Source organism: Saccopteryx bilineata, chromosome 2, assembly GCF_036850765.1.
Source record: "Saccopteryx bilineata isolate mSacBil1 chromosome 2, mSacBil1_pri_phased_curated, whole genome shotgun sequence".
In the NCBI taxonomy this organism is placed as follows: domain Eukaryota; kingdom Metazoa; phylum Chordata; class Mammalia; order Chiroptera; family Emballonuridae; genus Saccopteryx; species Saccopteryx bilineata.
The window spans coordinates 115,659,932-115,687,419 of NC_089491.1; the positions used below are offsets into that span (position 1 = coordinate 115,659,932).

A 27,488-nucleotide genomic window follows, 5' to 3' on the forward strand; every position below is an offset into this window, starting at 1 on the left:
TAGCTTGTACTACGTTTATAGTTAACCAAAACCTCAGGTCCTTCTTCACCTGAAGGACTGCTCAACCTCCCTGTTCTGTATTTGTGTGCTTGTCTTTTTAACCTAAAAGCTGGGCTTCACCCTAACTCCTTGTCAGTTTCTTTTTGTTGATTGCATTCGGTCCTCCTGGCCTGGGACTTTCTGAGTCTTGATTCTATCCTGCAGTCGTTTTTGACCCTCCCCGTTCGATGTCCCCACTTTACTGATCAAGTGTGGAATGAACTGGATGGGGCCCTGCCAGAGACCTTCGTGCAAGGCTGAAATCAGTCCATTCTTAGCAGTGCCCGTTGCATACTGTTGTTTATCTGGCCCTGGTTTTCCTAAGGGTACTCTCCGCCAACCCCATGGCTCCATCTTATCCGCAGGATTTTATGAGAAGCGGTCAAAATCCTCCTTGAGTCAAGATGCATCGTGTTTAAGGTTTTCCCTGACACACAGTCTAACAACCCTGTCACAGAAAGAAATGCTATGAATTTACAACAGTGCTGAACTCGAGACCTGCCTCTTCCTCTTCTAAGTGTTTACAGACCCTCTATTTAATAATCTATTCCGGAAATCTGGCAGGGTTCTTTGTTAAGCTTGATGTTTACAATTTTAAGAATCAGCCCTTCTCCCTTCCTGTCTCTCTGCTTCTCTCTTGCTCACAAATAAACAAGTAAATAAATAAAAAATCAGCCCTTGTCTCCTTAATGGAAGAACAAGAACAAGGTAGCCTTTGTCATCTCCAGGTCTGACATCCCTCCCTCCCCATGTTGACTTCAAGTGGAGTGGGTTACATAACCACTGAGATTGCTCCAGCACCCAGCACCAGAGTGGCAGAATTTGGGTCTGGAGGAAGTACCTCCCCCACTCTCCCCCAGTGGATGAAGACCTTGCTCCCTGCCTGATATGATGGAGCTCATGCTGGAAAAGATGTGTGTGTGGGGGGGGAGGGTTCTGCATTCTGTCCTCAGAAGGAAGTTGCCCTCTTGTTCTCTGTCTGCATTGCTGCCCAGTCAGACTAGTGAGTCAAGGAAAACTAAGCTGCTTGAGGTGCCTGCTTGTACCCCAGGCCCCACCTCACTCTCCACGTCTGGCACATGAGGAGTCGGGAGAAATCAGGGAGACATCATCAGGACGGAGACCCCTGGGTCGTGAACTTAACTGATGGGATGGGTCTTCTAGAGTAGGTGAGAATGGTTTAGGAAGGCTGGGCCAGAGTCTTGACTGGTTCATTTCAACCTTTAGAGAAATCTGAGTCCCTGGCCCTGTAGTCTCCCAGCCGAGTGTCTGGGGCCCTCTGCCGCCCACTGCGTCCTCCCACCTTTCCGCAGGCGCTGTTGCAACACTGCCTTGTTTCTCCTGCCTCACTGTGTGCTCACTCCTGCCAGCTGGGTGCGGAGATGTGACTGCTCTGAATGTAGAACGTGGTGGTCCTGGGCAGGAACTGGTGTTCTTGGAAGTGGGGGAGCTTTATGGGGAGGATGCACTGGCACCCGAGAGCCAGAGTTAACACTGCAGTGAGAAGCCCCTTGCTGTTGCTGCACGTGGGGACAGTGTAAGTGCGGCTCGTGTGCATTTACATTTAGGACACATGGGTGTTAGTCATCAGTACCCACAGAGGGCCTGTGCAGGTGCCAGGCACTGTTCTAGGCACTGGGAATACGCAGGGAACAAAGTGGAGTCCCCAGTCCCTTGGAGCACATGTTAGACAGGAGACACATAATGTCAGTGGCACTGTGTGAAAGTAAAGCGGGTGGAGGTTGGAAAATGACAGGAGCCTTTTCAGACTCTGTGGTCAGGAAGGCTTCAGAGGACAGAGCTCAGGCAGTGAAGGAGCTGGCCGTGTGGGCATCTGGGGACAGCACTGCCCCCGGCACAAACACCCTGCAGCAAGAGTGAGTTTGGCCTGCTCAGAGAACAGCAGGGCAGAGAGTGTTCCTGCAGCTGACTGATCGCGGTAGGAAGGGGGCGGAGGCTGGTGAGCAGCCAGACCACAACCATGAGAACCTTAGGACTTAGTATGAACTTACATGAGCATTTATCACGTGTCAGGGCAGTTCCTCAGGAACAGCTCTAGGACTTCACTGTGGGCCTAGCCTTGCCAAGCTCTGGTTTCCTAGTCTGTAAATAGGTGATTGTGTCCATGTCAGTGATGACGGTTCTGTCCCTGCTTGCCCCCACTTGAGGCTGTAAAGCCCAGGAGGCGGGAACCATGGCCTCAGGGGGCATGTCCAGGCACCAGCTTGGGGCCAGGATAATTGTCCATCCCGACCCAGAGCTCCAAGGAGCCCGGCACAGAACAGTCCTAGAACGTTCAGTTTGGGTTAATCCTTGAAAGGTTACCTGGGCAGTTCCAAGATTGACCCTGACAAGAGGTGACACTTTTTTTTTTTTTTAAGTGAGAGGAGGGGAGATAGACTCCCACATATGCTGGACTGGGATCCACCTGCCAACCGTCACCTGGGGCTGATATTCGAATCAACCGAGCCAGTGGCTACAAGGGGAAAGAGGGAGAGAATGCGGAGACAGAAGCAGATGGTTGCTTTCCACGTGTGCCCTGACCAGGGATCAAACCCAGGACATCTGCACACTGGGCTGACACTCTATCCACTGAGCCAACCAGCCAAGGCCAACATTGTCTCTTTAAGAACCCTTGCCAAGCCCCTGAGTTTTTGCAGGTTTGGTGTTAGAAGCAGGAGGTACGCAGGAGGCTGCAGAGAATTGAGGAGCAGCCCCAGCCCGTCATTTTTCCCATGGCAGGATCTCCCAGAGTAGAGCTGTGCCGGAGCCAGCTGCCGGCCATGAGGGAGAGGCCAGGACTGGGAAGAGCAAGGGCAGCAAGGTCATCAAAGTAGCCCACGTGTGCCCGTGGCTGGTGGGCAGTCGCAGACGTCCCGTTCTCTGCCGGATCTCTGTGCCGCTGAGGTTGCCCAGGTCTGTCCTTTCACTGTCTCAACCACACCTCAAGCTCTCCTCCTCCTTAAAGTCCCCCCCACCCCAACCCTAGGCTGTCTGGGACTTCTTGGGGCCCCTAAAAAAGTGATCCCCCAGTCCACCTTAAACCAATAGAAAAGGGGAACTGGCCCTGGCCGGTTGGTACAGTGGTAGAGCGTCGGCCTGGCGTGTGGAAGTCCTGGGTTCAATTCCTGGCCAGGGCACACAGGAGAAGCGCCCATCTGCTTCTCCACTCCTCCCCTTCTACTCTATCTCTCTCTCCCCCTCCTGTAGCCAGGGCTCCATTGGAGCAAAGCTGGCCCAGGTGCTGAGAATGGCTCCATGGCCTCCTCCTCAGGGGCTAGAATGGCTCTGGTTGCAAGGGAGCATCACCCCCTGGTGGGCTTGCTAGATGGATCCCGGTCGGGCGCATGCGGAGTCTGTCTGCCTTCCTGCTTCTCACTTCAGAAAAATAGAAAAGGGGGGGGGGTACTAAAATAATTGAAAACTACAGCAACAAGATATCCATATGTCCCTTAAAGTGCAGAATTTCAGTTTTAATATGTCTCCCAGTCATCACCATCCAGCAGTGGCACAGAGTTCCTTGTTGGATCATGTGTCACATTTAGATACTCAGCACATCAGTGATCCCCAGGGTCCTCCTCTGCCGGGTGGCACCTAGGCTGGGCAGGGATTGGAGAGGGACCGGGGTGTCTGGACAGGACTTCTGAGCTCAGGTGGATGCAGTCAGCATCCATCAGGAAGAGCCTTTCTCACACCCAGGCTGCCGAGGGCTCCTCTGGACCCCCAGAACCTTGGACCAGGCAGGGCTGTCCCAGAGCCTGGCCCTGTCTGAGCAGCCTTCCTTCCCCGCCCCCAGCTCCAGTCCAGGGAGCTCCCAAGGAAGTGGTGGAGCCCTCCAGCGGCCAAGCTTCTCTGCTGGAGTCCATCCAACAGGCTGGGGGCATTGGCAAGGCCAAGCTCCAGTGTCAAGCAGCGCAAGCTAGAGAAACAGGAGCAGGAGCAAGGTGAGGGGCCCTACACCCCTCCAGTAGGGCTCTCAGAAAAGGGCCACCTCTTCTAACCACCACACCAACAGGGTGCTCCCTGTCACCCAGGTGTCAAAAGGCCAGCCCCCTGCTTTCCCCAGGGTGTTTGCTGGAAACCCTGGTGACCTCCCTAGCATCCTCATCTCTGCTGCCTGGGCATAAGCAACAGTGCCCTGGATGTCAGCAGTCCTGAGCTGCAGTCCCAGCTTTGCTTCTGAGCTTGCACTGTGACCCAGGCAGACCGCAACCTCTCTGGGCTGGTTCCCTCATCCATTCACAGGGGCTGCTCATTCACGCCCCTTTGTCTCACAGGGTGGCTATGACAGTTGCTCAGATGTCAGCCATGTCCTTTCCACTGCCCTGGTGCTGTGTCCTCTGACAGGCTGAAGCTCCAGGAGCAGGTGGTGACACATGGCTGTGGACGGCTGGGGTGTGTCAGTAGTGAAGAAACAGGACAGATGGGGCTGAACCCTGAGGTTGTCACCCAGAAGCAGGTTTCATACCTGGTCCCTTCCTCCTCCCTCGCCATGACTTTCCTGTTGCAGTGAGAGCTACAGTCCAGGGTGGGGACTTGATGTCTGATTTCTTTTAAGCTGGTCATGAGGCGCAAAGGTAGGACAGAGCAGGGGACTCAGGGTGTTGGGGTCATGCATGTTCTGCCTTTCTCTTCCTGAGTCTCTAGGGACAGGGTGAACTGGGCCCCAAACCATCCCCTCCCCCACCCCCAGCATCTCTGGGAAAGGACCTGGGCCCTGGAACAGTGCGGAGGCAGAAGAAGCTGTCTCCCGCATGCCAGACTCCATGCCACCTCTGCCACCCCCACAGCAGCCACCTGGTGAGGAGGATGAGGATGCCTAGGAATCCTAGAGCTCGGAGGCTCCCCCCATGGAAACAGCGGCCTACAGGCCTCTCAGCCCCTGTTGCTTGGAAGGACAGGGCTCATGGAGGACGACCTCAGGTCTGTGCCTGGACCATCAAGGAGCGTGAGGGTGCTGGGAAGGGGCCCTTGCTCTCTGTCTGTGCTCCACCCACTTCCACTAGCCTGCCTTCTCTTCCCTGAGACTTTGAGGTTCAGCAGTACACAAATCAATAAAGAAACACAATGCAGAGCCTGACCAGGCAGTGGCGCAGTGGATAGAGCATCGGACTGGGATGCAGAGGACCCAGGTTTGAGACCCTGAGGTCGCCAGCTTGAGCAAGGCTCACCAGCTTGAGCCCAAGGTCACTGGCTCGAGCAAGGGGTCACTCGGTCTGCTGGAGCCCCCGGTCAAGGCACATATGAGAAAACAATCAATGAACAACTAAGGAGCTGCAACGAAGAACTGATATTTCTCATCTCCCTCCTGTCTGTCTGTCCCTATTTGTCCCCCTCTCTCTGCCACACACACACACACACACATAAAAAATGCAGAATTGAGTGTCCAGTGAGTGTATTTTAATTAAGGGGCTGTGCAGAACACAAACCTCTCTGAGCCAGAGCCCACCCTGCTCCCCAGCAATGGGCAGGGTGCCCATTGAACCCAGGCCACTTTCTCTGGGGTCAGGGAGAGAAGAGAGGTGTGTGTAGTCAACAGGGGCAGATGTTGCAGATGGAAGGAGGAATATTTTCACACGGGCAAAAAATGTCTCGGTGACAGAGTATCTAAAATAGTCCTGTGAGAGCCTAAGGGCCCTTGCTGTGATTGCTGAGGTCAGGGGAAGAGGTGTCTTGGAGTTTGAGCAGGTAGCTGAGAGGGAGAGAGGTGCCACTGACTGGCAGGACCTGGAAAGAGCTCTGTGGAGCAGGGCAGGGGTAGGGGCAGCCCCGGAGTGGAGAAGTGAGGCAGCGGTCAGGGAGCAGCGCACGGGCTCTGCTCAGGCTCTAAACGACTTCATTGCCCAGTTTGTCATAGGTGGCGCCTCATCCCCAGATGGCAGTCGGGGAAGTAATCAGAAGCCTGTGCCCAGGAGAGCCCTGGGCACCGGGCGGGGGACTGGGAATGAGGAACGTTCTGGATTTTGAAGAGATGGTGAATGTCTAGAAGAACTAATTTCAGTGAGAAAAGGCAGAGGCAGGAGAGGCTGCTCCATTTCAGCTCTGAGAAGGGGGTGCCGGGAAAGGAGCAAGGGCAGTGCCCCAGGGGAGGGCACAGCTCCCACAGCCGCCTGCCAGGCAACAGGGCGGGGAGCTCAGCTGGGCAGTGGAGACCAGGGAGGACGATGCCATTTCAGGGAGGGGAACAGCCCTGGGACGGGCCCAAGGAAGCCAGGACCCACTGTTTGCTCTGGATTCACGTAGTTCACCCCTTGGCTTCTGCACCTATTCCTGGATCCTGGCAGCCCAGCGAGTCCAGAAGGGGGCCAGTCTGCACTCCAGACAGGTGCTGCTGTCCCTCAGGAAAGGCTTGACTTGTTGTGATGGAACTGGGAGACAGGGAAAGACAGTGAGACACTAGATGGGGGTCATGGTGGGGGGTTCTCGGGGAAGAGAAGAGCAGGACTGACCTTCCGCAGAGCAGCAAAGGCGGGGCCAAAGGTGGCTTTGACTTGGACGCGGTCTCGGATCCAGGCTGGCAGCTTTGCCAGGACTGGTGGACGGGTGTACCGCTGGTCCAGGAGCACTATGCTGGCAAAATCCTTCTGGTGCCTGATGGCTCTGCCTGGATGGGAATGGTTAGGGTTCTTATTTAACCTAGCTTTCCTGGCCCTGGCCAATTGGTTCAGTGGCCCAGCGTGTGGATGTCTTGGGTTTGATTCATAGTTAGGGCACACAGCAGAAGTGCCTGCTTCTCTACCCCTCCCCCTCTTGTTCCTCTCTTCCTCCCCTCCTGTAGCCATGGCTCAATTGGAACAAGTTGGCCCCAGGCACTAAGGATGGCTCCATGGCCTCACTTCAGGTGCTAATAAGAGCTCAGTTGCTGAGCAATGGAGCATCGCCCCCTAGTGGGCTTGCCAGGTGGATCCCAGTTAGGGCACATGTGGGAGTTAGTCTCCCTCCTCTCCTCTCACTCTGTGTGTGTATGTGTATGTGTGTGTGTATAATATATACACCTTTCCAATAGTACATTTCTGTTGTGTCTAGTAGTGTATCCCTTTCCCTATCTCAGCCTTCAGACTACAGATATGGCCAGTGAAACCCCATCCCATCCTCTCATTCTTCATCCATCCCTCCCCAGCCATCCGTCCTGATAGCCAGCAACAGTCCTGGGCTTACCTATGGATTGGTTGACAGCCTTCATACAGAGATTCTCCACCAAAGCCTTTCCTGGGGGAGCCTGACCTGGGCTTCGGGGCTGGGAGGGGCAAAGGGGATGACCTATCAGAACTGTTTCTTGCCTCCCACCTAGTGTTCTGAGAAAACAACACTGCCAGACTTTGAGCAAGACTAGTTGGCTTCACGGGCACAGTGCCAGCAGCCAGTAGAACAGGTGATGTCCGGAAAGCTCCAGACGGTATGAAGGATGTTGCCATCCCTCTGCAGCGAACAGGAAACATGGCACACAGCAAGGGGCAGAGGGAAAGTTGCAGCGTATCTCGGCCCTAGAGGCCTCAGAGCACTCCCCCACCCTCCCCCTCATCCTCCGGTAGAACAGTGCAGGTACTCACAAGGATCTGATCCAGGTATGCCATCTTCTCTTGGAGCTCTGGAGACTTGATGTTGGGGTAGGGCATGCCCACCATAACCACACACCTGGGTGGAGGCGCACAGGAGCTGAAGGCACCTAGAGTTCTCAAGGCCCAGGATGGAGGGCCAGGTCCTCACCCACATGTCACAGCTGCCCTGTCTGCCACCCCTGTAGTCCTCAAGCTGTGTTCGGTGACTCAACTTCTCCCTCCCCACTCCATACCTACCATGTGAAAGGGGTTTTTCGACTAAGAGATCCAATCTAGACCAAGGAATTGAGTCCTGATAAAGGTAGGGGCTGGCCCTGGCCGGTTGGCTCAGCGGTAGAGCATCAGCCTGGCGTGCGGGGGACCCGGGTTCGATTCCTGGCCAGGGCACATAGGAGAAGCGCCCATTTGATTCTCCACCTCCCCCTCCTTCCTCTCTGTCTCTCTCTTCCCCTCCCGCAGCCAAGGCTCCATTGGAGCAAAGATGGCCCGGGCGCTGGGGATGGCTCCTTGGCCTTTGCCCCAGGCGCTAGAGTGGCTCTGGTCGCGGCAGAGCGACTCCCTGGAGGGGCAGAGCATCGCCCCCTGGTGGGCAGAGCATCGCCCCTGGTGGGCGTGCCGGGTGGATCCCGGTCGGGAGCATGCGGGAGTCTGTCTGACTGTCTCTCCCCGTATCCAGCTTCATAAAAATAAAAAAAAAAAAAAAAAAAAAAAAAAAAAAGGTAGAGGCTGCCTGATTTTCCACCTGGCCTCAAAGAGCCCAACCCAAAGCTGCTGAATCGCTTCCCCACACCACTGACTGCCCTACAGTCAGCCCAGGTGCACTCAGCTGGCAGCAGACCGCATGGCAGGGGGTAGGGGCACTGTTCAGAGTGAGCAGAGGGCAGGTAACAGAGTCCCAGGGGTCCGAAGCCCATCACTTACCGACCGAGGTTGTCAGAGAAGTTGATGCCTTCACTCATCTTTCCTCCGACCACCGAGAGCAACAGGGCCCCCGTCACTATGCCTCCTGCCTGGCCATGGCACTGCAGGGACCACCAAAGCTGGGACCAGACGTTCTCAGCTGCCAACCCCCCATGTGGACCCAAGGCCTGAGTGCCAAGTCTCACCTCAATGCACCTGGAATACTCTGTCAGCACCCGTTCCACCTGGTCTGCTCTCTTGGGTTCCTGAAATATCTGAAGAAAAACATGTCTCCCAGAACAGGGTTTAAGGATGCCTGGGTCACGGGTCTCCTCCAAGCCTTTTTCCAGCTTGGAGAACCCTGGGAGCTTTAGGGACTCCTCTGGGTGGTCATCAGGGATTAGCAGTGGTGGGAGAGGCCCCCTTATGGGAGGTCCAACCATCCTGTTTGGTGTGAATAGAAATCCCAGGAGGAACTCTGGGTTCACTGTCCCCACAAGCAGGAGATCCAGCTGAGGGACCACTCACCTTCTTCCTGACAGACAGGCGGGCCAGCAAGCCACTCTTGTCCCAGTGGGCATGGACCTGGTGTTGGTACTCATAGGAGGGAAAGAAACAGATCACCCCTCCTGGGACCACATTGCACAAGTTACAGAGGATGCGACCTGTCTCATCCATCTAAGAAAGGAAGACAAGGGGTCCTCCATGGGGACACTCCTGAAGCCACACCCAGAAAAGGCTCCTAACATTAGGGCCCAGAACCAAGTAGAAACCCACGAATGAGTGCAGTCAGGGAGGCGCCCCCTGGCGGGAAATCAGACTGGAACATGCCACTCTTTCTACCAAACACACCCAGCTGCTCATGGTGACTGGTGCATCTGACACACTCCAAAGTGCTATCATATCAGAGCTACACCTGTCATTGGTGTGACTGATGAGTCCCCCTTCCCAGTTCCCAGTGTCCTGGGGGCAATGGGGCTTATGCACCACCAATGACAAATCGGGCACTGAAACCCTGGCATGTCACTAGAGAAGTGCCCCTAGCACTTGCATTCTGCCAGACACGGGCCGAGAAACCAAATAGCAAGGAGCCAGAGGAAGTGACCCGCTTTCTCATGAACTTTATCCTAAAGGGATCACTGGAGGTGTCAGGAAAACTTCAGCAACCTAAGGAGTGAGGGGTGTGGGGAAACAGGCTGCCCTTGATAAACATCTAGATACTATACATCCTGTGCCAGCTCTGTGATGGAAGACACAGCACTCATTTCCACAACGCTTGGACACTCAGGATTGGCTAGAGTGCCTCCCTGCCCAGAAATCTCCCTCCTGCCCTAGCGCAGGCTGTGGTGAGGCAGGCTGGCTGCTACTCACCACCTGAGGCAGCTCTCTTCTCAGGTATGTGAATTCCAGCTGCTGGTTGGAGGGTCCTCTGCAGATGACGAGGGGCAGGATGTTGTCTGGAGGGATCACATGACCTGGGGAGACCCAGCGAGGGGCTTAAAACTGTGGAGGTGCAGACTGTTGTGCAAGGCAGAGTCCAGAAAGAGCACTGCCCAACCCTTGTCTTCCACACTAGGGACAGCAATGATGGCACCCACCCTCCCACTGTCCCACGTTACACAGCACTGCTCAGGCCTCTCCCATGTAGACCGAGGAGGCACAGAGCATGAGAGCACGGAGATGCTGAGCTCACGAGACAGCAAAGGATGAGACGCCCATCCCGTGGTCTCCTCGGCCCTGTGGCTTAACTATGACAACCCAGGGCCCTGTGACCATGTGGCTCATTCCACCCTGGACATGGATCCTCACCACAGGAGAACTCCACCAGTCGCTCGGCTTCCACCCCAGCACACGCCAGCAGCTGCTCCCGAAAGTCAGACACCTGAAGGCCACAATGTCAAGGCTCTGTGACTCCTCTCTAGGAGGACCAGGGACGGGACCTCAGGACTGAGCAGGTGGGGGCCTTGGCAGGGAGGGGAAAAGAGAATCTCTTGGAAAGACAGAAGTCCGGGTGAGGAGGCAGCAAGTACATAAGAACAGAGAGGATGTAGAAGGAAAGGCTGATAACTTAGTAGAAAGGAAAACAATTTAATGACACCCGGCGTTGGCAGTCTCATTTAAACTACTTGTGGGAATAGCAAAGGAAATTTGGCAAAACTGGTACAATGGTTTTCAACAAAATCACTAGTGACAATTTAAAAATTGCCTGACCAAGTGGTGGCACAGTGGATAGAGCACTGACCTGGAATGCTGAGGACCCAGGTTCGAAACCCTAAGGTTGCTGGCTTGAGTGTGCGATCATAGACATAACCCCAAGGCTGCTGGCTTGAAGCCCAAGTTTGTTGGCTTGAGCCCAAGGTCACTGGCTCAGCTGGAGCCACCACCACCCCAGTCAAGGCACATATAAGGAAACAATCAATGAACAACTCAAGTACCGCAACAAAGAATTGATGCTTCTCATCTCTCTCCCTTCCTGTCTGTTCCTTCCCCTCTAAAAAATAAATAAAAATATGTATACATGGTCAGGCCCCAACCCAAACTATTGCATAAGCATCTCTAGGGAAATAAATATGCTTTTGTATTTTTAGAGCTCCACCCAGATTTTTTACTTATCAAATTGGCAAAATTCCAAAAGTTTGACTACTCTGTGGAGAGACAGGCATTCTTATACACTGCTGGTGAGATACCAAATAGTACTCCTCCAGCCAGAGGGGAATTTGACAATACTCAACAAATTAGGTATATTTTTACTTTTTACAAGAAATTCCATATCTAGGAGTGTCCCCTGAAGATACAGCTCAACAAACCAAGTAACACATGAACAAGGATAGTTGTGAAGTTACTCGTGAGAGCAAGACTGCCTTTCCAGAGGGACCGGTCGGCTGAGCTGTGCTACATCCACCCACAGGAAACTACGCGGCCAGCAGAAGGAACGAAGACCCCCCCAAGGGCTGACACGGACTGATGGCCAGAACACACGGACAAACACAAACTGACCATGGCCCCTCTGATGTAAGTGTAAAAGGAAAGGGAAAAAGAGTTAAGTACATAAATCTGCTTATTTTTGCAAAAAAATAACATGAAACAGTAGGTAGACAGATCAGCAGCTAATAAAACAGGCTTACCGCCTGACTGGGGGTGGCGCAGTGGATAGAGCGTCGGACTGGGATGCGGAAGACCCAGGTTCGAGATCCCCAGGTTGCCAGCCTCGGCGAGGGCTCATCTGGTTTGAGCAAAAGCTCATCAGCTTGTGGCCCTGGCCGGTTGGCTCAGCGGTAGAGCGTCGGCCTGGCGTGCGGGGGAACTGGGTTTGATTCCCGGCTAGGGCACATAGGAGAAGCGCCCATTTGCTTCTCCACCCCCACCCCCTCCTTCCTCTCTGTCTCCCTCTTCCCCTCCCGCAGCCAAGGCTCCATTGGAGCAAAGATGGCCCGGGCGCTGGGGATGGCTCCTTGGCCTCTGCCCCAGGCGCTAGAGTGGCTCTGGTCTCGGCAGAGCAACGCCCCGGAGGGGCAGAGCATCGCCCCCTGGTGGGCAGAGCGTAGCCCCTGGTGGGCGTGCCGGGTGGATCCCGGTCGGGCGCATGCGGGAGTCTGTCTGACTGTCTCTCCCCATTTCCAGCTTCAGAAAAATACCAAAAAAAAAAAAAAAAAAAAAAAAGCTCATCAGCTTGAGCCCAAGGTCGCTGGCTCGAGCAAGGGGTTACTCGGTCTGCTGAAGGCCCACGGTCAAGGCACATATGAGAAGGCAATCAATGAACAATTAAGGTGTTGCAATGTGCAAATGAAAAATTAATGATTGATGCTTCTCATCTCTCCGTTCCTGTCTGTCTGTCCCTATCTATCCCTCTCTCTGTTTCTGTAAAAAATAAAAAAAATAAAAACCAACCAACCAAACAAAAAAAAAAACAGGCTTACCTACACGAATGGGGAATAGGTTGCTTTGAAAGAAATATGAGTGAGACTTTTCGAATCTTTTTATACTTTTGAATCGTACACATGTTTACATGTTTTTTTTGGGGGGGGCAGAGACAGAGAGAGGGACAGATAGGGACAGACAGACAGGAAGGGAGAGAGAAGAGAAGTATCAATTCTTTATTGCAGCTCCTTAGTTGTTCATTGATTGCTTTCTCATATGTGCCTTGACCGGGGGGGGGGGGGCAGCAGACCGAGTAACCCCTTGCTCAAGCCAGCAACCTTGGGCTCAAGCTGGTGAGCCTTGCTCAAACCAGGTGAGCCTGCACTCAAACCGGCAACCTCGGAGTTTCAAACTTGGGTCCTCCACATCCCAGTCCAATGCTCTAATTCACTGTGCCATCGCCTGGTCAGGCTGTTTACATATTTAAAAAAATAGGGTAAATCAAGCCTGACCTGTGGTGGCGCAGTGGATAAAGCGTCAACCTGGAAATGCTAAGGTCGCCGGTTCGAAACCCTGGGCTTGCCTGGTCAAGGCACATATGGGAGTTGATGCTTCCTGCTCCTCTCCCCTTCTCTCTCTCTGTCTCTCTCTCCTCTCTCTCTCTGTCTCTCACCCTCTCTCTCTCCTCTTTAAAAATGAATAAATAAATGAATAAAACTGTGTCAACTATTTAAAAAAAATAGAGTAAATCAACAAAAAGGCAACCTCTAAAACTGAGAACTGAAAAAAAGAAAAACTAGCATCTTATCAAATTCACAACATAAGCACACAAAGAAAAGCCTGATACCAAGTGACGTCATCTCTTTTGTAAACCACATTATCTTTAGTAGAATATACTCAAAGGGCAAAAAGTAAATGCAAAGAATTGAAATTTTAAACCATGGCTTATAGTTAGAATATTGGTATTGTATTTTTTACACTATTTTAACTACATTGTGGGATAAAGCAAATAAATAATTATGTTACTAAAACCAAAAGTTTAGCTCAAGAAAAAAGACACAGCATAAGGTCAAATTGACTGATTTTGATTTAGAAATATCAGTATGAATTCATGATGCCTGAAAATATATTTCCCTGGTCTGTACTGAAAAGGCCTATAGACAACAATCACATAGGGGCACTGCAGACACCCCACACCCAGATCCTGGTTTCTCAGTACCCATCCCCAATAAGAGCAACCAGGACACCTTGGAGAAATGAATGAGTCTAAATCTGGGGCAAAGAGAGCATCAGGGGGCCTGGGTGTTTGTTGTGCCAGAGCAAGACAACATCCCAAGGCTAAGGGGGCATCTAAAGGGCCAGAGGTGGCAAGGGGGTTCCCACAGGCCATGTCTGAGACAATTATTTTAATACACGAATGAATAAAAACCTACAAGTCTATACACAAGACGGAAGCTACAGGGGAGATCTAACAGCCAGCGAGGTTGGGAACAGACTACTTGAGAACACTGATGAGCTTTCCGTGAAGGACAGCCTGTTCCAGGACGTCTCCTAAGGAGGTAACCAGCATACGGAGACTGGTTACATTTAGCACTCTACTGTTCAGAGAAAAACTAGAAATAACCTACATATCTAACAAAAAGAGTGGTTATGTCAAATACAATATATTCTGTAATAGGATAAAGTATAGCCAGAATATGGTGGAATAAATGCTTATTTGATGACATGAAAAAAAGTGTGTATAATGTTTTGTTGTGGAATGAAAAAAATTGTAACAGCAGCATATACAGATAATACTTTTTTTATTTGGAGAGAGAGAGACAGGGAGGGAGAGATGAGATGCATCAACTTGTAGTTGCATCACTTTAGTTGTTCATTGATTGTTTCTCATAAGTGCCCTGACCAGGGCGGGGGGAAGGGGAGCTCTAGCCGAGCCAATGACTCCTTTATTCATGCCAGTGACCTCAGGACTTTGAACGTGGGATCTCAGAGTCCCAGGTCAATGCTCTATCCACTGTGTCACCACCGATCAGGCACTGTTTTATTCTTTTTAAAGATATGTAAATGTATTTGTAAAAACTGTGCATACAAAGACTTGTAATGATATGCACCAAAATGAATTTTTGCTCTGAGATTACGACCCTTTTCCTGTGGGGTACAGGAAGGGCGTGGCACTGGGACACCTTAGAGGAAGCAGCTGCAGGAGGGCTTTCTCTGGAGAAGTGTGATCCACAGACACAGCAGAGCAGGGGCAGTATTCCCTTGTCCCCACAGCCTAGAAGGGCCGGGTGGTGAGACAATACAGCAATGCCACCTGGTGGACACTGCTTGGGCTGCTCAAGCCAACCCCTCTCTGGTTTGGGAACCCAAGGGGCGATGTGGAGAGGCCCGACTCTGCAGCCTTCCCCTGCCACTGTCCCATCCACACCAGGGCTCAAGAAGCTGGGTTAGGTGTCCTTACCGGCTGCATGGTGCCCCCTGCAATGACCACTGCCCGGCATTCCTTCACCACCTGGGCAAAAGGCACAGCTGGATTCAGCAGCAAGAACTTCAGGCTGCTCTGACTGAGGCTGCCTGATCAAAGACAAAGAAAAGACAGCTACATGGGAAGGGGTACAGGCCCAACAAACACTTCTGTCTCTCTGAGGCAAAGGGATCTCCAGCTGGGTCCATGGAGGAGGCACGAGAGATGACACTTTCTCTTTAAGTGAAAGCCCACTGAATCCCTAGGACAGCTCTGAGGCAGAGAGTACTAGTAACTCCCTTTTCACACGAGGAAACTGAGGTTCAGAGACAGAGACTCTTGTGGCTGATGGAACCAAGACTCAAACCAAAACTCAGATAACCTTAACTACTAGGTTACGTGGCTTCTCTCACACCCTTGTGAGCTGACTGACCATCCGAGCACACCTGCATCCCTCTTACTTCCCCACCGCCTGCCCGGGCGCAGGAGGCCATGCAGTACCACCGTCTCCTCGTCCTAACCCAGAAAGGTGCCAGGCAGGAGGTAAAGACCCCCTTCACGCTCTGGCCTCCCAGTTCTGACCTGGCTTCTGCTGGCATTACCTTGGCGGCTCAGGATGACCCGGCCGTCCTGGTTGGCAGTGGTGAGAGCTGCAAGGAAGCCTTCGATGTGCATCAGCGGAGAAGCAGGCCTCGGTGCCCTGGCCGTGCCCGCCTGCACAGGGGGTGTGGGAGCTGCACAAAGCAGAAGGAAGAGAGCTGGGACCATGGACAAGGGCAGAGAGCTTCCTGCAGCTGGACCAGAGTGGTTCTCTGGGAAGCTGAGTGCACATGTGAGGAAGGAACACCTTTCCCAGGGCCTGCAGCTCAGCCCTCCCCGGTATCCGACTAACCCTCAGTCAGTCCAGGCTGAAGGCTCTGTAGGAAGTGCTGGAACCCAGCCAGCCTGGGCTGCTCGCAGGGGGTTGTGAGGACGGCCCCATACCTTTCTGTGAAGCCAAAGAGCTGGGCAGGGATGACACAGTGAAGGCGAATGAGGCGGCCCCAGTGAGGGAGACCGGGGGAACAAGAGGCTTCCACATCTCGTCCACAGCCCAAGCAGCATCCCCCCAATCCCAACACCCGGCACCTCGGCAGCCCTCCCCACCCCAGCAAGGCTGCTCCAATGTGAGGACAACGAGACAAGGGTGACTGGGGTTCCCAGGGGCAGGAGAGGAAGGCATTGTGAGGACAGCAAGCTGGGAGCTGCTGGCCCACCCAGACCCCAAGGAAGGGCAGCCATACCTTCCTGCTGACCATGCTCTTTTCACAGTAGCGCCGCACCTGTAAAACCAAACCTGACGTCGGCCCGTGGAGAACTCAATCAGGCCAGAAAACAGAAAGATCACCACTTTCCAAACCCAGGGAGCACGATTCAGCACCACTACCACCTCCCAGGAGCCCAGAACCTCCCGAGGCTGACCATGTCACCCTCTTTTCTGAGGTCACTCCTCCTGCACTGTCCCCATACAGTGCTGTCCCATGAAAGGGCCTCTGTCGGGCCTCAGACGTGGCCTCCTCACAGACTAGTCTGCATGGTTCCAACCCTCCTAAAGGTGCCTGGTGACAGCTACGGCCCCTTTGCTTTCCTTCATCACGACAGCACCTACGCCAGACACTGAAGGATTAAGTTTATAGAAAACAATATCTTGCTTGACCAGGTGGTGGCACAGTGGATAGAGCATCAGCCTGGGATGCAGAGGACCCAGGTTCAAAATCCCAAGGTGGCCAGCTTAAGTGTGCGGCCACTGGCTTGAGTGTGGGATCATAGACACGACCCCATGGGTGCTGGTTTGAAGCCCAAGGTCACTGGCTTGAGCCCAAGATTGCTGACTTAAGCAAGGGGTCACTTGCCCTGCTGTAGCCTCCTGGTCAAGGCAGGCACATATGAGAAAGCAATCAATGAACAACTAAAGAGCCACAATGAAGAATTGATGCTTCTCATCTCTCTCCCTTCCTGTCTGTCCTTATTTGTCCCTCTCACTCTGACACACACACACACACACACACACACACACACACACGAAAACAATATCCTGTGAGCAAAGGCACACAGAGCTGAAGCTTGGTACTTGTTCAGGGAATGCCTGGGCTGCACATTAGTTGGTGCGTAACTTAGAAATGCCAGGTGATGACTTTAGAGCCTTTAAAGGTTTCTGAAAAGATAGCATCTTTCAACTAAGATTCACTAGACTAGTTTGTAAAAGAGCAGAAAGAAGGCAAAGGAGGAAGGGCCGCTGTGGAAATGAGAAGGGGGGAGAAATTCAACAGCTCTTTCAGCTACTGGTCTGGCACTGTTTGGATGAGGGACACGGCAGGAGAAAGGACTCAAAGAGGACAGGAGTGCCAGCCTGTCTGAAGGGAGTAATGGCAGCAACCACAACCAAAACGGGTAAGTCCGGGGCAAGCTGGTTTGAAAAGGAAAGGCAGAATGGAAAGAAAGGTCTTGCATCTGTGCAGCTGGGCTCACATGCTGGCTCCGCCATGTGCATGCTGTCCTCCTGAGGTGACCTCGCTGAGTGTTGGTCTCCTTTGCGCTAGAAAGGGGATAGCACACTCTACCCTAGAGTCACAGAGCCTGGAGCACCACCTCAAACATACTAACTGCTCTGTTACTGTTGGCAAACTGGAATCACTAAGGTTGTGAGTGTGGCAACAGTGGCCGTACCCCACCGCGAGAGCACGGATACGCAGGCCTGGAGTGAGCAAAGGTCTGAGGCCGCCATCAGACCACGGCCGGAGTGGAAGGCCGAGAGAAAGGCCAAGCAGAGTGGCCCAGCTGTGTCCTCCCTCACCTCAGCCCAATAGCTCGGTCAGGCTCACAAAATGAACTTCCTGCTCTGCCCAGCAGCCCGAGGGAAAGACTGTGCCCAGGAAAAATGGAGTAAGGCGAAGGGCCGGGCATCTCTAACTGCTTGTTAGGGACCAGGAAAGGCACCTCTCCTCCCTATTCTATGACCCTTCAACCCTAGGTTGAGGATTTTTTTTTTTTTCTGGCTGACACATTGCTTTTTTCAAGGGTTAATGACATGTCTGTGCTGTAGACAAAGTCCTCTGGCTGCCTGAGGACAGAAGGAATTCACTTTTGCTCTTTCCACAGTGTTAGCATTGTGTTCTGCCCACATGTGGAGGTCAAGACAAGATTTGATCTGCTAATGTGAACAGTAAAACCCCTACCTTGAACAGGTTGATGTTATCGATCTGGCTCTGAAAGAGAAAGTCATTGATGGTCTTCAGCTCTGTCCCTAAGGGTAAACAAACCAGTGCCTTGAGTCCTGCTCTGAAGATCACAGCCTCCGGGTCCCAGAAGGAAGCTCAGAACTGGCTCAGACCAGCTATGGACCCAGGAGGGTCACCCTCTTACCTGTCTGTGAGAGGCTCTGTGTATTGGGATTTTGCTTAATGTTCCCTAAAAGAGAATTCAAACAGGTCAGGGTGGTGGTGCTCTAGCCCCCCATCTTCTCACACTCCTCACTATACTAGTCAAATAAGAACATTTGTATTTCAACAGGTGTTTTGCTATTTTCAGTACCCATCAACCCTCACTGAGGACAGGACATTCCAGGAACCCAACACCTTGTGATTTCATTCTTTTCACATTTCCCCCAAGGGGGCAGGGACAGAGTAACCACTCATTTTACGCAGGTGCAAAGAGGATGTGCCCAGGCTGCACTGTGACTGTGGCAAGGAGCTTTGTGCAGTGGAAGTATCGTAGCCAACGAGGTTTATCCGAGGCGTGATTATTGCTAAGTGATAGTGTCAAGGCAGAGATGGATGTTAAGAGCCCCTACATGAGGCCCTGGCTGGTTAGCTCAATGGTAGAGCATCGGCCCGGGGTGTGGAAGTCTCGGGTTCGATCCCGGTCAAGGCACACAGAGTTGCCCATCTACTTCTCCACCCCTCCCCCTCTACTTTCTCTCTATCTCTCTCTTCCCCTCCTGCAGCCAAGGCTCCATTGGAGCAGAGTTGGGAGCTGAGGATGGCTCCATGGCCTCTGCCTCAGGCACTGGAACAGCTCCAATTGCAACAAAGCAACAGCTCAGATGGGCTGAGCATCACCCCCTGGTGGGCATGCCAGGTGGATCCCGGTCAGGCGCATGTGGGAGTCTGTCTGTCTGCCCTCCCTTCTAAATTCAGAAAAGTACAAAAAAAAAGAGCCCCCATATGAGACACAGTCCCTCCACAATAACCCCACTGGTAGGTCGACTCGGGGTCTGTGAGCGCCTTCGAAGGGACCGTGGAGGAAGGAAAGGGCTGTCACACGGAATGCTGGGAAGACTCCTGGGGCTGCAGCCAGCAGACTCGAGTCTCTCAGTGGCGCAAGGGCCAGAGGCAGGCCACCTGCTCTCGGCTTTAATTTATTCGTCCAACACTGAGTTAGCACGCTGTGCTGCTTTCCTCACAGGAGCACTCCAAGCTGCTATCGCTATTATTAACATGCATACTTTATATTGTTATTATTACTACCTCAGGACAGTGGCAAATAAACCAGTCTAAAAAAACATTCACATCAGACAATTCAACTAAGCTAAATCAATGGCCGAGACAATTTGAGGGCACAAGAAACGCAGATGTCCTGCCGGTGTCCAGGGAACTGAGTCCTGCAGGCTGAGCAGGCTAGAGTCAGGGAGAGCACGGTGCTCCTTACCACCCAGCGTCGTCACAAACTGCTCCAACAGATACAGGATCTGTTTGATGTACATCAGGTTCTTGGCCTTCAAACGCTTCCTGAAGACAAATCAATGGATGGCAAGTGGGATTACTCCACAGCAACTTCGCCTCTAGGTGCCCCAAGCTGAGGCCTGTCTGGTGTCTGTCAAACTGGGTCACAAGCTACAAATACTTTCCTAGAACAAAAGGCTGGCCGTGGCCCAAGGCCTTCAGAGCCAGCTGCTGTGTGCTGAGCATCCCTGGGCTGTGTGGGGTACATGCCTCGATGAACCAGGAGACGAGCAGCATGCCGGGCCATCCCGCACCAAGCCTGGCCAGAGACGGCAAGCTAAGTGCTTCCTCTCAGAGGCTGAGCTAGTGGTGCGAGAACAAGTAGAACTGTCCTTCCCCCTCCAGAGGTGGTCTCACCTGTATCGTTCCATGTACTGGAGCAACTGGGAATGTGCCTGGCAGAGCTGGGTAGAGAAGAAATGAACGTGAGGGCAGACCTGGCTCTAGGCAAGCGGCCTAGGACTGTGGCAGTGACAATTCAGATTGTGCCTACAAAGTGCCAGCCCAGGACACACAGGAGACAGTCAAGGGGAGGCGAGTGGGGCCGGGTACAAACGATACGGGTTTGAGTTGCCCTCAGGCTGGTGGGGTCTGAGAGAGGGGAGGAGGTGGGTTCTGCTGCAGTGTCCCCTTTGTGTCAGGGACAAAGGGAAAGGCTGACTCTCTCAGGTAGTAAAGCTCCCTGCTCATTTTTACTGGGTTTGGGAAAGATGTGCTGTCTACTCAGAGCAGTGCTTCAAGGTACTATCACACTCTAGCCTAAGGTTAACCCAGGCACTGGGCAGTCAAGACGGTGGGGTGTCATGTGGGTTTCAGGATCAGAAAGCAATGGCGAAACCCCAGCTCCCCACTCACTAGCTGTGTGACCTTAGGCACTGCTTAAACCTTTCTGAATCTCTGAGTTCTCAATGTAAACTAGGAGTACCAGCCAAATGTGAAGTAGGCATGAAGATCAGAGAAGCCTCCTACAGTGCATGGCACATAATAGGCAGTAAATGAATAGTGGCTTTGAGGAATCTTGAGCATTCCTCAACTAAATCTCCTCAAAGCAATATCAGTAACAGAGACATCCAACTACACAAGGACTCTGCTTCTCTCATGCCATTATCCTGGACCATGGACAACTAGTACCATCCCAGGCTAGAGGGGCTCAGGATAACAAAGGCCAGTGAAGATCAAGGGGATGAGCCACTTTGCCTGGCTCAGTGCACCTCCACCAAACTCTATCTCTGTAGGAATCCCAGGTCTAGGTCATTAGAAAGGTGCCCCTTTGCCCCATGGCAAGCTCTGGCCCAGGTAGGGAGAGGCCGACTTACCTGGGAACCGCTGACCTCCGTACTGTGGATGCCCGTGATGGTGTCGATCAGGTTGTGTGCCTCATCGATGATCACCACCTGGCCCTGCAGCCGGATCCCTGCGGCCTGCCGGGTAGCCGTGTGCAGCAGCATCTGGTAGGGCAGCACCACCAACTGGGAGGAAGAGATGGCGGCCACGTGAGTGTTGACGGAACTCCCTCCTACAAAAGGTTCACCCAGCCCACTCCAGGTTTCTGGTGTGAACAGTTTTATTTCATGCCCAGAATAGGTAGAAGAAAAGCGATAGCATCGTACTGTGGTTTTAGCAACAAACTCTTTCTTCAAAAGTTTTATTTATGTCAAAACATAAGCCTTGGCCAGTAGATCCACTGGTTAGAGCGTCATCCCGATATGCCAAGGTTGTGGATGCAATCCCCCATCAGGGCACAGACAAGAAGCAACCAATGAATGCAGAAGTAAGTGGAACAACAAATTGATGTCTCCCTCTCTCTCCCCACCCCTTCCTTGCTCTCTAAATTCAATAAATAAACATTTAAAAATATATACATATTTATATGAAACATAAAAGTGAAGCCAATCTAATTTCTGATTGAAACAAGGGCGGGGTGGGGGGAGGGGCCTTCAGCCCCTGCTGCTTAGCCTTGTCCACGTCCCCAAGGTAGTCCCTGAGGCACCCAAGTTTCCTCAGAACACTGTGAAAACCACTCCTGTCGCAGAAGGCAGTCCTGGCTTCTGATCCTGGAGCTGCCACTTGCCAGCTGTGTGGGTCCTCGAGAGTCATTCACCTCCCTGAGCCTCGTTTTCCTCATGCAAAATGGGATTAATAAACTCCATCAAAATAGGGTGAAGAAGTGGGGTTGGGGTAACAAAAATAAAAACACTCTGCAAATGGTTTAGGGGCTTTGGTGTCATGACCATTTTCCAGCTAAAAGAATACTGATAAACGAAGTGAAAATCCAGAAAACAGGACACTTCGAACCCAGGTTTTAATACTGGTTCCATTCCTTACTTGCTATGAGACAACAGATAAACCACTTCACCTCTCTGGACCCCAGTGTGCCCGTGTGTAAAATATGGAAAGTACCAGCCTCAGCTATCTCAATGGGACATCATAAAAGCTGTGTTAGGCTTGCTTACTGGTTTACTGGTTGCAAGCACTTTGCCTGATTAGTGCATGAGCATATGGTAGACATGTGTACAGTCTATGTAAGGCTATGGGTGCTTGCCCTCATGGCAGTGGACTGCGGATTGCTTGCCTTGCCTGCCCGCCCGCCCGCCACTGTGAGGGGCCATTTTTGCTGCTCATTTGCCTGAGAAGTGGTTTTCCCCTGCTGCTTGCTCGTCCACTGTTGCAAGACTCTATCAAACGGTAATGGCCCAATGCTTCCTGGCTCTGCAGTTTCTCTACCGTCTGCCCAAATCCAATGTGGACCTGCCTGGCCCTGGCCACTTGCATTACAACCACACAAATGTTCAGGGCAGTATATTGATAAACAGTGAGTGCCATGTCCAATTATTACTCATATAGTTCCCTGCATCTTTTCAAATCAACCTTAACCTTTCCTTGGTTAAGGAATTCTCCACAAACAATAGCCTATTTCTAAAAGTCACTCCAATGAACAACGCGGCAAGAAAACAGTTAAATCATACCAACCAAATAACGACATCATTTTTGACCTGACAAACTGGCAATTTTTCTCTGTTCAGATAATACTCCATATGGCCAGTCTAGAACACAGTCCTCTCCAATGCTACAGGTTGGCACATAGTTAGGACAGTCACTCTGAAAGGCCATGTGGAAACAGATTCACGTTCTGTAGCTCCCTAAGTCCATTCCTCTCCATTGCTGCCCTGGCATCTCTCACTGTGGTTTCCGTAGGAATGCACACTCCTTTCTGGCTCTAACCAGCTTACTGTCTCCCATAATGCCAACAGTCCCTGCAGCCCAGAGCCACCCAGGGACCTGGGGCCTCCTGTGACCCTATGTACTAGGAGAGAGTGGGTGACGTGTCATCAGTGAGCAGTGTGTTGGTCAGTCCAACCATGGCCGGTGACATCTTCCCACACTAAGAGGTGTAGGAACTCCCTCATGGCCTGGGCTGCAGTGACAGCCATGAGTTACTGTCCAACCCTCCGTGATCTTTACCTGGGCTGCTGGAATGGCAAACCGGCTCCCGTAATAGGGACAGGCCCCAGCCTCCTTCCCCAGCGTCACCAACTGCTCAATGTCCATCACCTCCAGCAGGACCTCATCCCGGAGGAGCTGCAGCTGCCTGTACTTGTAGAAGGGGCAGGCAGCCCGGGGCTCCTGCCTTCTCCTCTTGCCCTCCTCGTTCTCAGCTCTGCTCTTGCTCTCTGTGGTGGCACCAGTACGGGGGCAAAGGCAGAAAGAACAGTAACTGTCCTGGCCCTGGCCGGTTGGCTCAGTGGTAGAACATCGGTCTGGCGTGCAAGGGGTCCCAGGTTCGATTCCTGGCCAGGGCACACAGGAGAAGCGCCCATCTGCTTCTCCACCCCTCCCCCTCTCCTTCTCTGTCTCTCTCTTCCTCTCCCGCAGCCAAAGCTCCATTGGAGCAAAGATGGCCCGGGTGCTGGGGATGGCTCCTTGGCCTCTGCCCCAGGCGCTAGAGTGGCTCTGGTCGCAGCAGAGCGACGCCCCCTGGTGGGCGTGCCGGGTGGATCCCGGTCAGGCGCATGCGGGAGTCTGTCTGACTGTCTCTCCCCGTTTCCAGCTTCGGAAAAATACAAAACAAAACAAAAAAACAAAACAAAAAAAAAAACCCCAGTAACTGTCCTGTGGCCAGAAGCAAACCTGTAAGGTCAAATCTACAACACCCCTCCGGGAACTACTTATTCTGGTATTTTACTCAGTGTTCAAAGCCAGGGTTTAGGAATTAACACTAACTCAGAAAGCAAAAACACCTTTTCTTAAGGAAAGGATCTTTCAGAAGAAACCATCTTTCCCACTAAGACACTACCTGTGGTTCCTGTGGCCCAGGTCCATGTCCCTCCCGCCCCAGTGCTGCCCAAGGCCACACAATGCTCCCGAGGCCGCTCCTTTAGCTAAGGGCACAGGTGACTACCGAGTCTGCTCCTCTGCAGCTCCATGCAGCGGTCGTTGATCAGCTGCACAAAACCCAGGTGTTTCACGTCTTCATTTATACAAAGATTCTACAAGATAGGAGAGAGTTAAAGACACAGTGCTGGCTAAATGCACGCAGCAGCCCAACAGGGCCTCCCAGACCAGCCCTCCCATTTCCTTCCGGGGTCAACAAGGCCAGGGGAGGCGGTGTCCTCACCGCTTGGCTTGCCTGGGACCCATCATCCTTCTGCACCTGAGGAAGACAAAGGCACAGGGAAGGGAGCAGATGGCACCTGGGCCATGACGCCCTGACTCTGCCTACCTGCCGAGAGCCGAGGGTGACGAGCCGAGTGTCCTTGCCAAAGGGGCTCTTCTGCACCTCGTGTACAAACTGGGCCAGCTGGGAGTGTGTCCGACTGCAGTAATAAATCTGCCCCGAGCAAAAGCAGGAAATTTCAAAGAGACTATAATGTCCTCAAATATTCTCTGCTCATCAACAGATGCCATGGCCTGACAGGCTGAGGGAAGCGAAGAGTGGCCACAAATACACAAACCTAAAGCAAGGTGACTCTGTCCCACAGACAGAGTCTTGTTAAATATAGGGTAAGGAAGCCCAAAGTTTCCTTACCTCACCCTCAATCCCTGAAGTTCAAGAAAATGATCAGCTGTGTTAAGCTTCCTCGCTGGTGTACCGGCTGCAAGCACTTTGCTTGATTAGTGTCTGAGCATCTGGCAGAGGCACGTGTGCGTAGCTGTGGGGCAGCTGTGATAGGCTTGCTCGCAGGGTTACCAGCTGTAAGCACTTTGCCTGATTGGTGCATGGGTGCATAGCAGCGCCACGTGTATGCGGACTATAGAAGGCTATGGGTGCTTGCACTCAAGAGAGATGGGGGATTGCAGATGAGTGGATTGCCCATCCACCACTGTGAGGGGACACTCTGCTGTTTGTTGCCTGAGAGGCAGTTTCCCCTGCCTGTGTGCTTGTCCACCATTGTGACACTTTATTAAACAGAATGGCCCAACCCTTTCTGGCTCCGCAGTTTTTCTACCATCTGCCTGAATCCAATGTGGGCCTGCCTGGCCTTGGCTGCCAACATTACAGCCCCCAGGACAGGACTGCTCCCATCAGTCATGCTCACCCTCTAATCCAACTGTTCTCTGCAGGGTTCAGTCATCTTAGGAAACGAACTTCCCTGAGTGGTGACGCTTGACACGTGTTGGGAAAACAGATGTGTTAAGCTTGCTCGTTGGCGCACTGGCTGCAAGCACTTTGCCTGACTGGTGCGTGAGCACGTGGCAGTGCTATGTGTGGATGGTCTATATAAGGCTATGGGTGCCTGCGCTCAGGGAGGATGGCAGATGGTGTATTGCCTGCCGCTACTGAGGGGCCATTTTGCTGTTTGTGTGAGAAAAGGCTTTCCCTGTTTGCTTGTCCACCATTGCGAGACTTGATTAAACAGAAATGGCCCAATGCTCTACAGCTCTACAGTTTCTCTACTCTCTGCCCCAATCCAATGTGGACCTGCCCGGCCTCAGCCACGGGCATTACAACATAAAAACGGTTCCTAAGACTCTGCGTAGTGTTCCACACCCGCCACAGAGGGCTTGGAGGGCTCAACTGAACACCCTCTCTGTACTCTGCTAACATTTAGAAGAGTGAGGAAAGGAAAAACAACAATAGGGGGAAAATAGCTAATCAAGTGTTACAGGAATGAAATAAAATGATTTGAAATTGAGACGTGTCGGCACCACACACGCCTCGTAGAACTCCACACAAATGTAGATACAAAGAGCAGCATGCCGTCAGACACCCAGAGGGCAGGGAACTCCCACTCTGACCTGTCTTGACCTGTCCCATCCCCTAATGGAGAAACCCAGGATCCCTGGCCCAGAAATGTTGCCCTTCGATGCCCGAGGGCATATGAGCCCTGTCACGACTCCCAAGAGAGGTCTCCCCAGGCGCCCAGCCCAGCCTGCCAGGTGAGTACCTAGCGACCAAGGCCTGGGTCAGGGGAGACACAGAGTCAGTGGGCTGGAGGCTCCTCACTTACAAGAGAGTAAGAAGCAGCTGGAGAGACTCCCAGTCTCCCTGGCAATGGAGAGCCTCTGAACTCAAGATCAATCACAGCAGAAAGGCCGGGACATAACATCTTACCTTGGTTATATGTTCTTCCTCCAGATCATCCTCATTCTCATCTTCATCTAATCTGAGAGAGAGAAAAACAAAACAGAAAAAGTCTTCTCAGCAAACTCAGGTCAACTACAAACACATTTCCCGAGCATCTACCACATGCCAGCGACTAGCCCTAGACCTGAGCATATGAGAACGGAACTGAGGATTGAGCTCTGAGCCAGCAAACACATCCCGGCAGTGAGGTTCCACCAAAGCAGCAGCTGCTCGCTTGTTCTCTTGGTCAGAGAGACAGCACAGGCTGACACCAATGCTGTCCTGCTGCTGCTCAGCAGAGGACAGGCAAAGGACGTGGTATTCCCAAATCCTCGGTTCAATGTCTGACTGTCGTGTAAGGCAACTCTCCCCTCACGGCCCAACCTCTAGCAAACAGGATTTTTCTCAGTTCCCCCAAGAGAACTTTATTTTTTGACAGAGACAAAGAGAGAGACAGAGGGAGAGGGACAGATAGTGACAGACAGGAAGGGAGAGAGATGAGAAGCATCAAGTTTTCATTACAGCTCCTTAGTTATTCAGTGATTGTTTTCTCATATGTGCCTTGACCAGGGGGCTACAGCAGAGCAAGTGACCCCTTGCTCAAGCCAGCAACCATGGAGTCATGTCTATAATCCCACACACAAGCTCGTGAGCCCATGCTCAAGCCAGATGAACCCACACTCATGATGGCGACCTTGTGGTTTGAACCTGGGTCCTCTGCATTCCAGTCTGACACTATCCACTGTGCTACCACCTAGTCAGGTAAGAACTTTATTCTTTATCACTCAGAGCTGCGCTCTTTGCCCAGAATGCTCTCTCCCCTCACTTCATTCCTTCACCTAGCCAACACCTAATCAACCTTGAGTTCTCCACATAAACATCACCTCCTCTGGGCAGCCTTCCTCAATCTCCCCTGGCAGGCTTGGCTGCCCTGTGACACACTGCCATAACCCTGCACCTGTTCTTTTTTTTTTTTACAGGAAAGAGAGAGAGTCAGAGAGAGGGATAGACAGGGATAGACAGACAGGAACGGAGAGAGATAAGGAACATCAATCATCAGTTTTTTGTTGTGACACCTTAGTTGTTCATTGATTGCTTTCTCATGTGTGCCCTGATCGTGGAGCCATAGCAGACCAAGTAACCCCTTGCTCGAGCCACTGAACTTGGGACCAAGCTGGTGAGCTCTGCTCAAACTAGATGAGCCCGTGCTCAAGCTGGCGACCTCGGGGTCTTGAACCTGAGTCCTCCGCATCCCAGTCCAATGCTTTATCCACTGCGCCACCAACTAGTCAGGCCCTGCAACTGTTCTTTTTGGTACTCATCTCATTCCAAACAGTTTGGTC

The 27,488-nt window shown here is 52.4% G+C and overlaps 1 protein-coding gene and 1 pseudogene across 4 annotated transcripts in view; one reads left to right on the forward strand and one right to left on the reverse strand.

Annotated features, from left to right (window-relative positions):
- Positions 1–5,433: 5,433 nt before the first annotated feature.
- Positions 5,434–27,488, reverse strand: part of DDX11 (DEAD/H-box helicase 11) — a 51,651-nt gene continuing 29,596 nt past the window's right edge. For 2 of the 4 annotated variants that reach the window (XM_066257677.1, XM_066257676.1), the window contains 21 exons: positions 26,134–26,185; positions 24,301–24,408; positions 23,980–24,067; positions 23,043–23,251; positions 20,897–21,049; positions 19,938–19,984; positions 19,507–19,586; positions 18,223–18,267; positions 18,036–18,103; positions 16,104–16,142; positions 15,713–15,824; positions 15,423–15,554; positions 14,818–14,930; positions 10,308–10,380; positions 9,870–9,973; positions 9,027–9,176; positions 8,520–8,773; positions 7,590–7,674; positions 7,198–7,276; positions 6,489–6,643; positions 5,434–6,407 (listed from right to left, as the gene is read on the reverse strand). In XM_066257677.1, coding sequence (XP_066113774.1) covers positions 6,378–6,407; positions 6,489–6,643; positions 7,198–7,276; positions 7,590–7,674; positions 8,520–8,773; positions 9,027–9,176; positions 9,870–9,973; positions 10,308–10,380; positions 14,818–14,930; positions 15,423–15,554; positions 15,713–15,824; positions 16,104–16,142; positions 18,036–18,103; positions 18,223–18,267; positions 19,507–19,586; positions 19,938–19,984; positions 20,897–21,049; positions 23,043–23,251; positions 23,980–24,067; positions 24,301–24,408; positions 26,134–26,185 — 2,176 coding nt within the window. In that variant the 3' untranslated portion in view covers positions 5,434–6,377. The remainder of the gene's footprint in view (positions 6,408–6,488; positions 6,644–7,197; positions 7,277–7,589; positions 7,675–8,519; positions 8,774–9,026; positions 9,177–9,869; positions 9,974–10,307; positions 10,381–14,817; positions 14,931–15,422; positions 15,555–15,712; positions 15,825–16,103; positions 16,143–18,035; positions 18,104–18,222; positions 18,268–19,506; positions 19,587–19,937; positions 19,985–20,896; positions 21,050–23,042; positions 23,252–23,979; positions 24,068–24,300; positions 24,409–26,133; positions 26,186–27,488) is intronic. The other 2 variants (XM_066257678.1, XM_066257680.1) reach the window with 2 other exon arrangements.
- LOC136327814 (U4 spliceosomal RNA) lies at positions 18,548–18,614 on the forward strand (annotated as a pseudogene).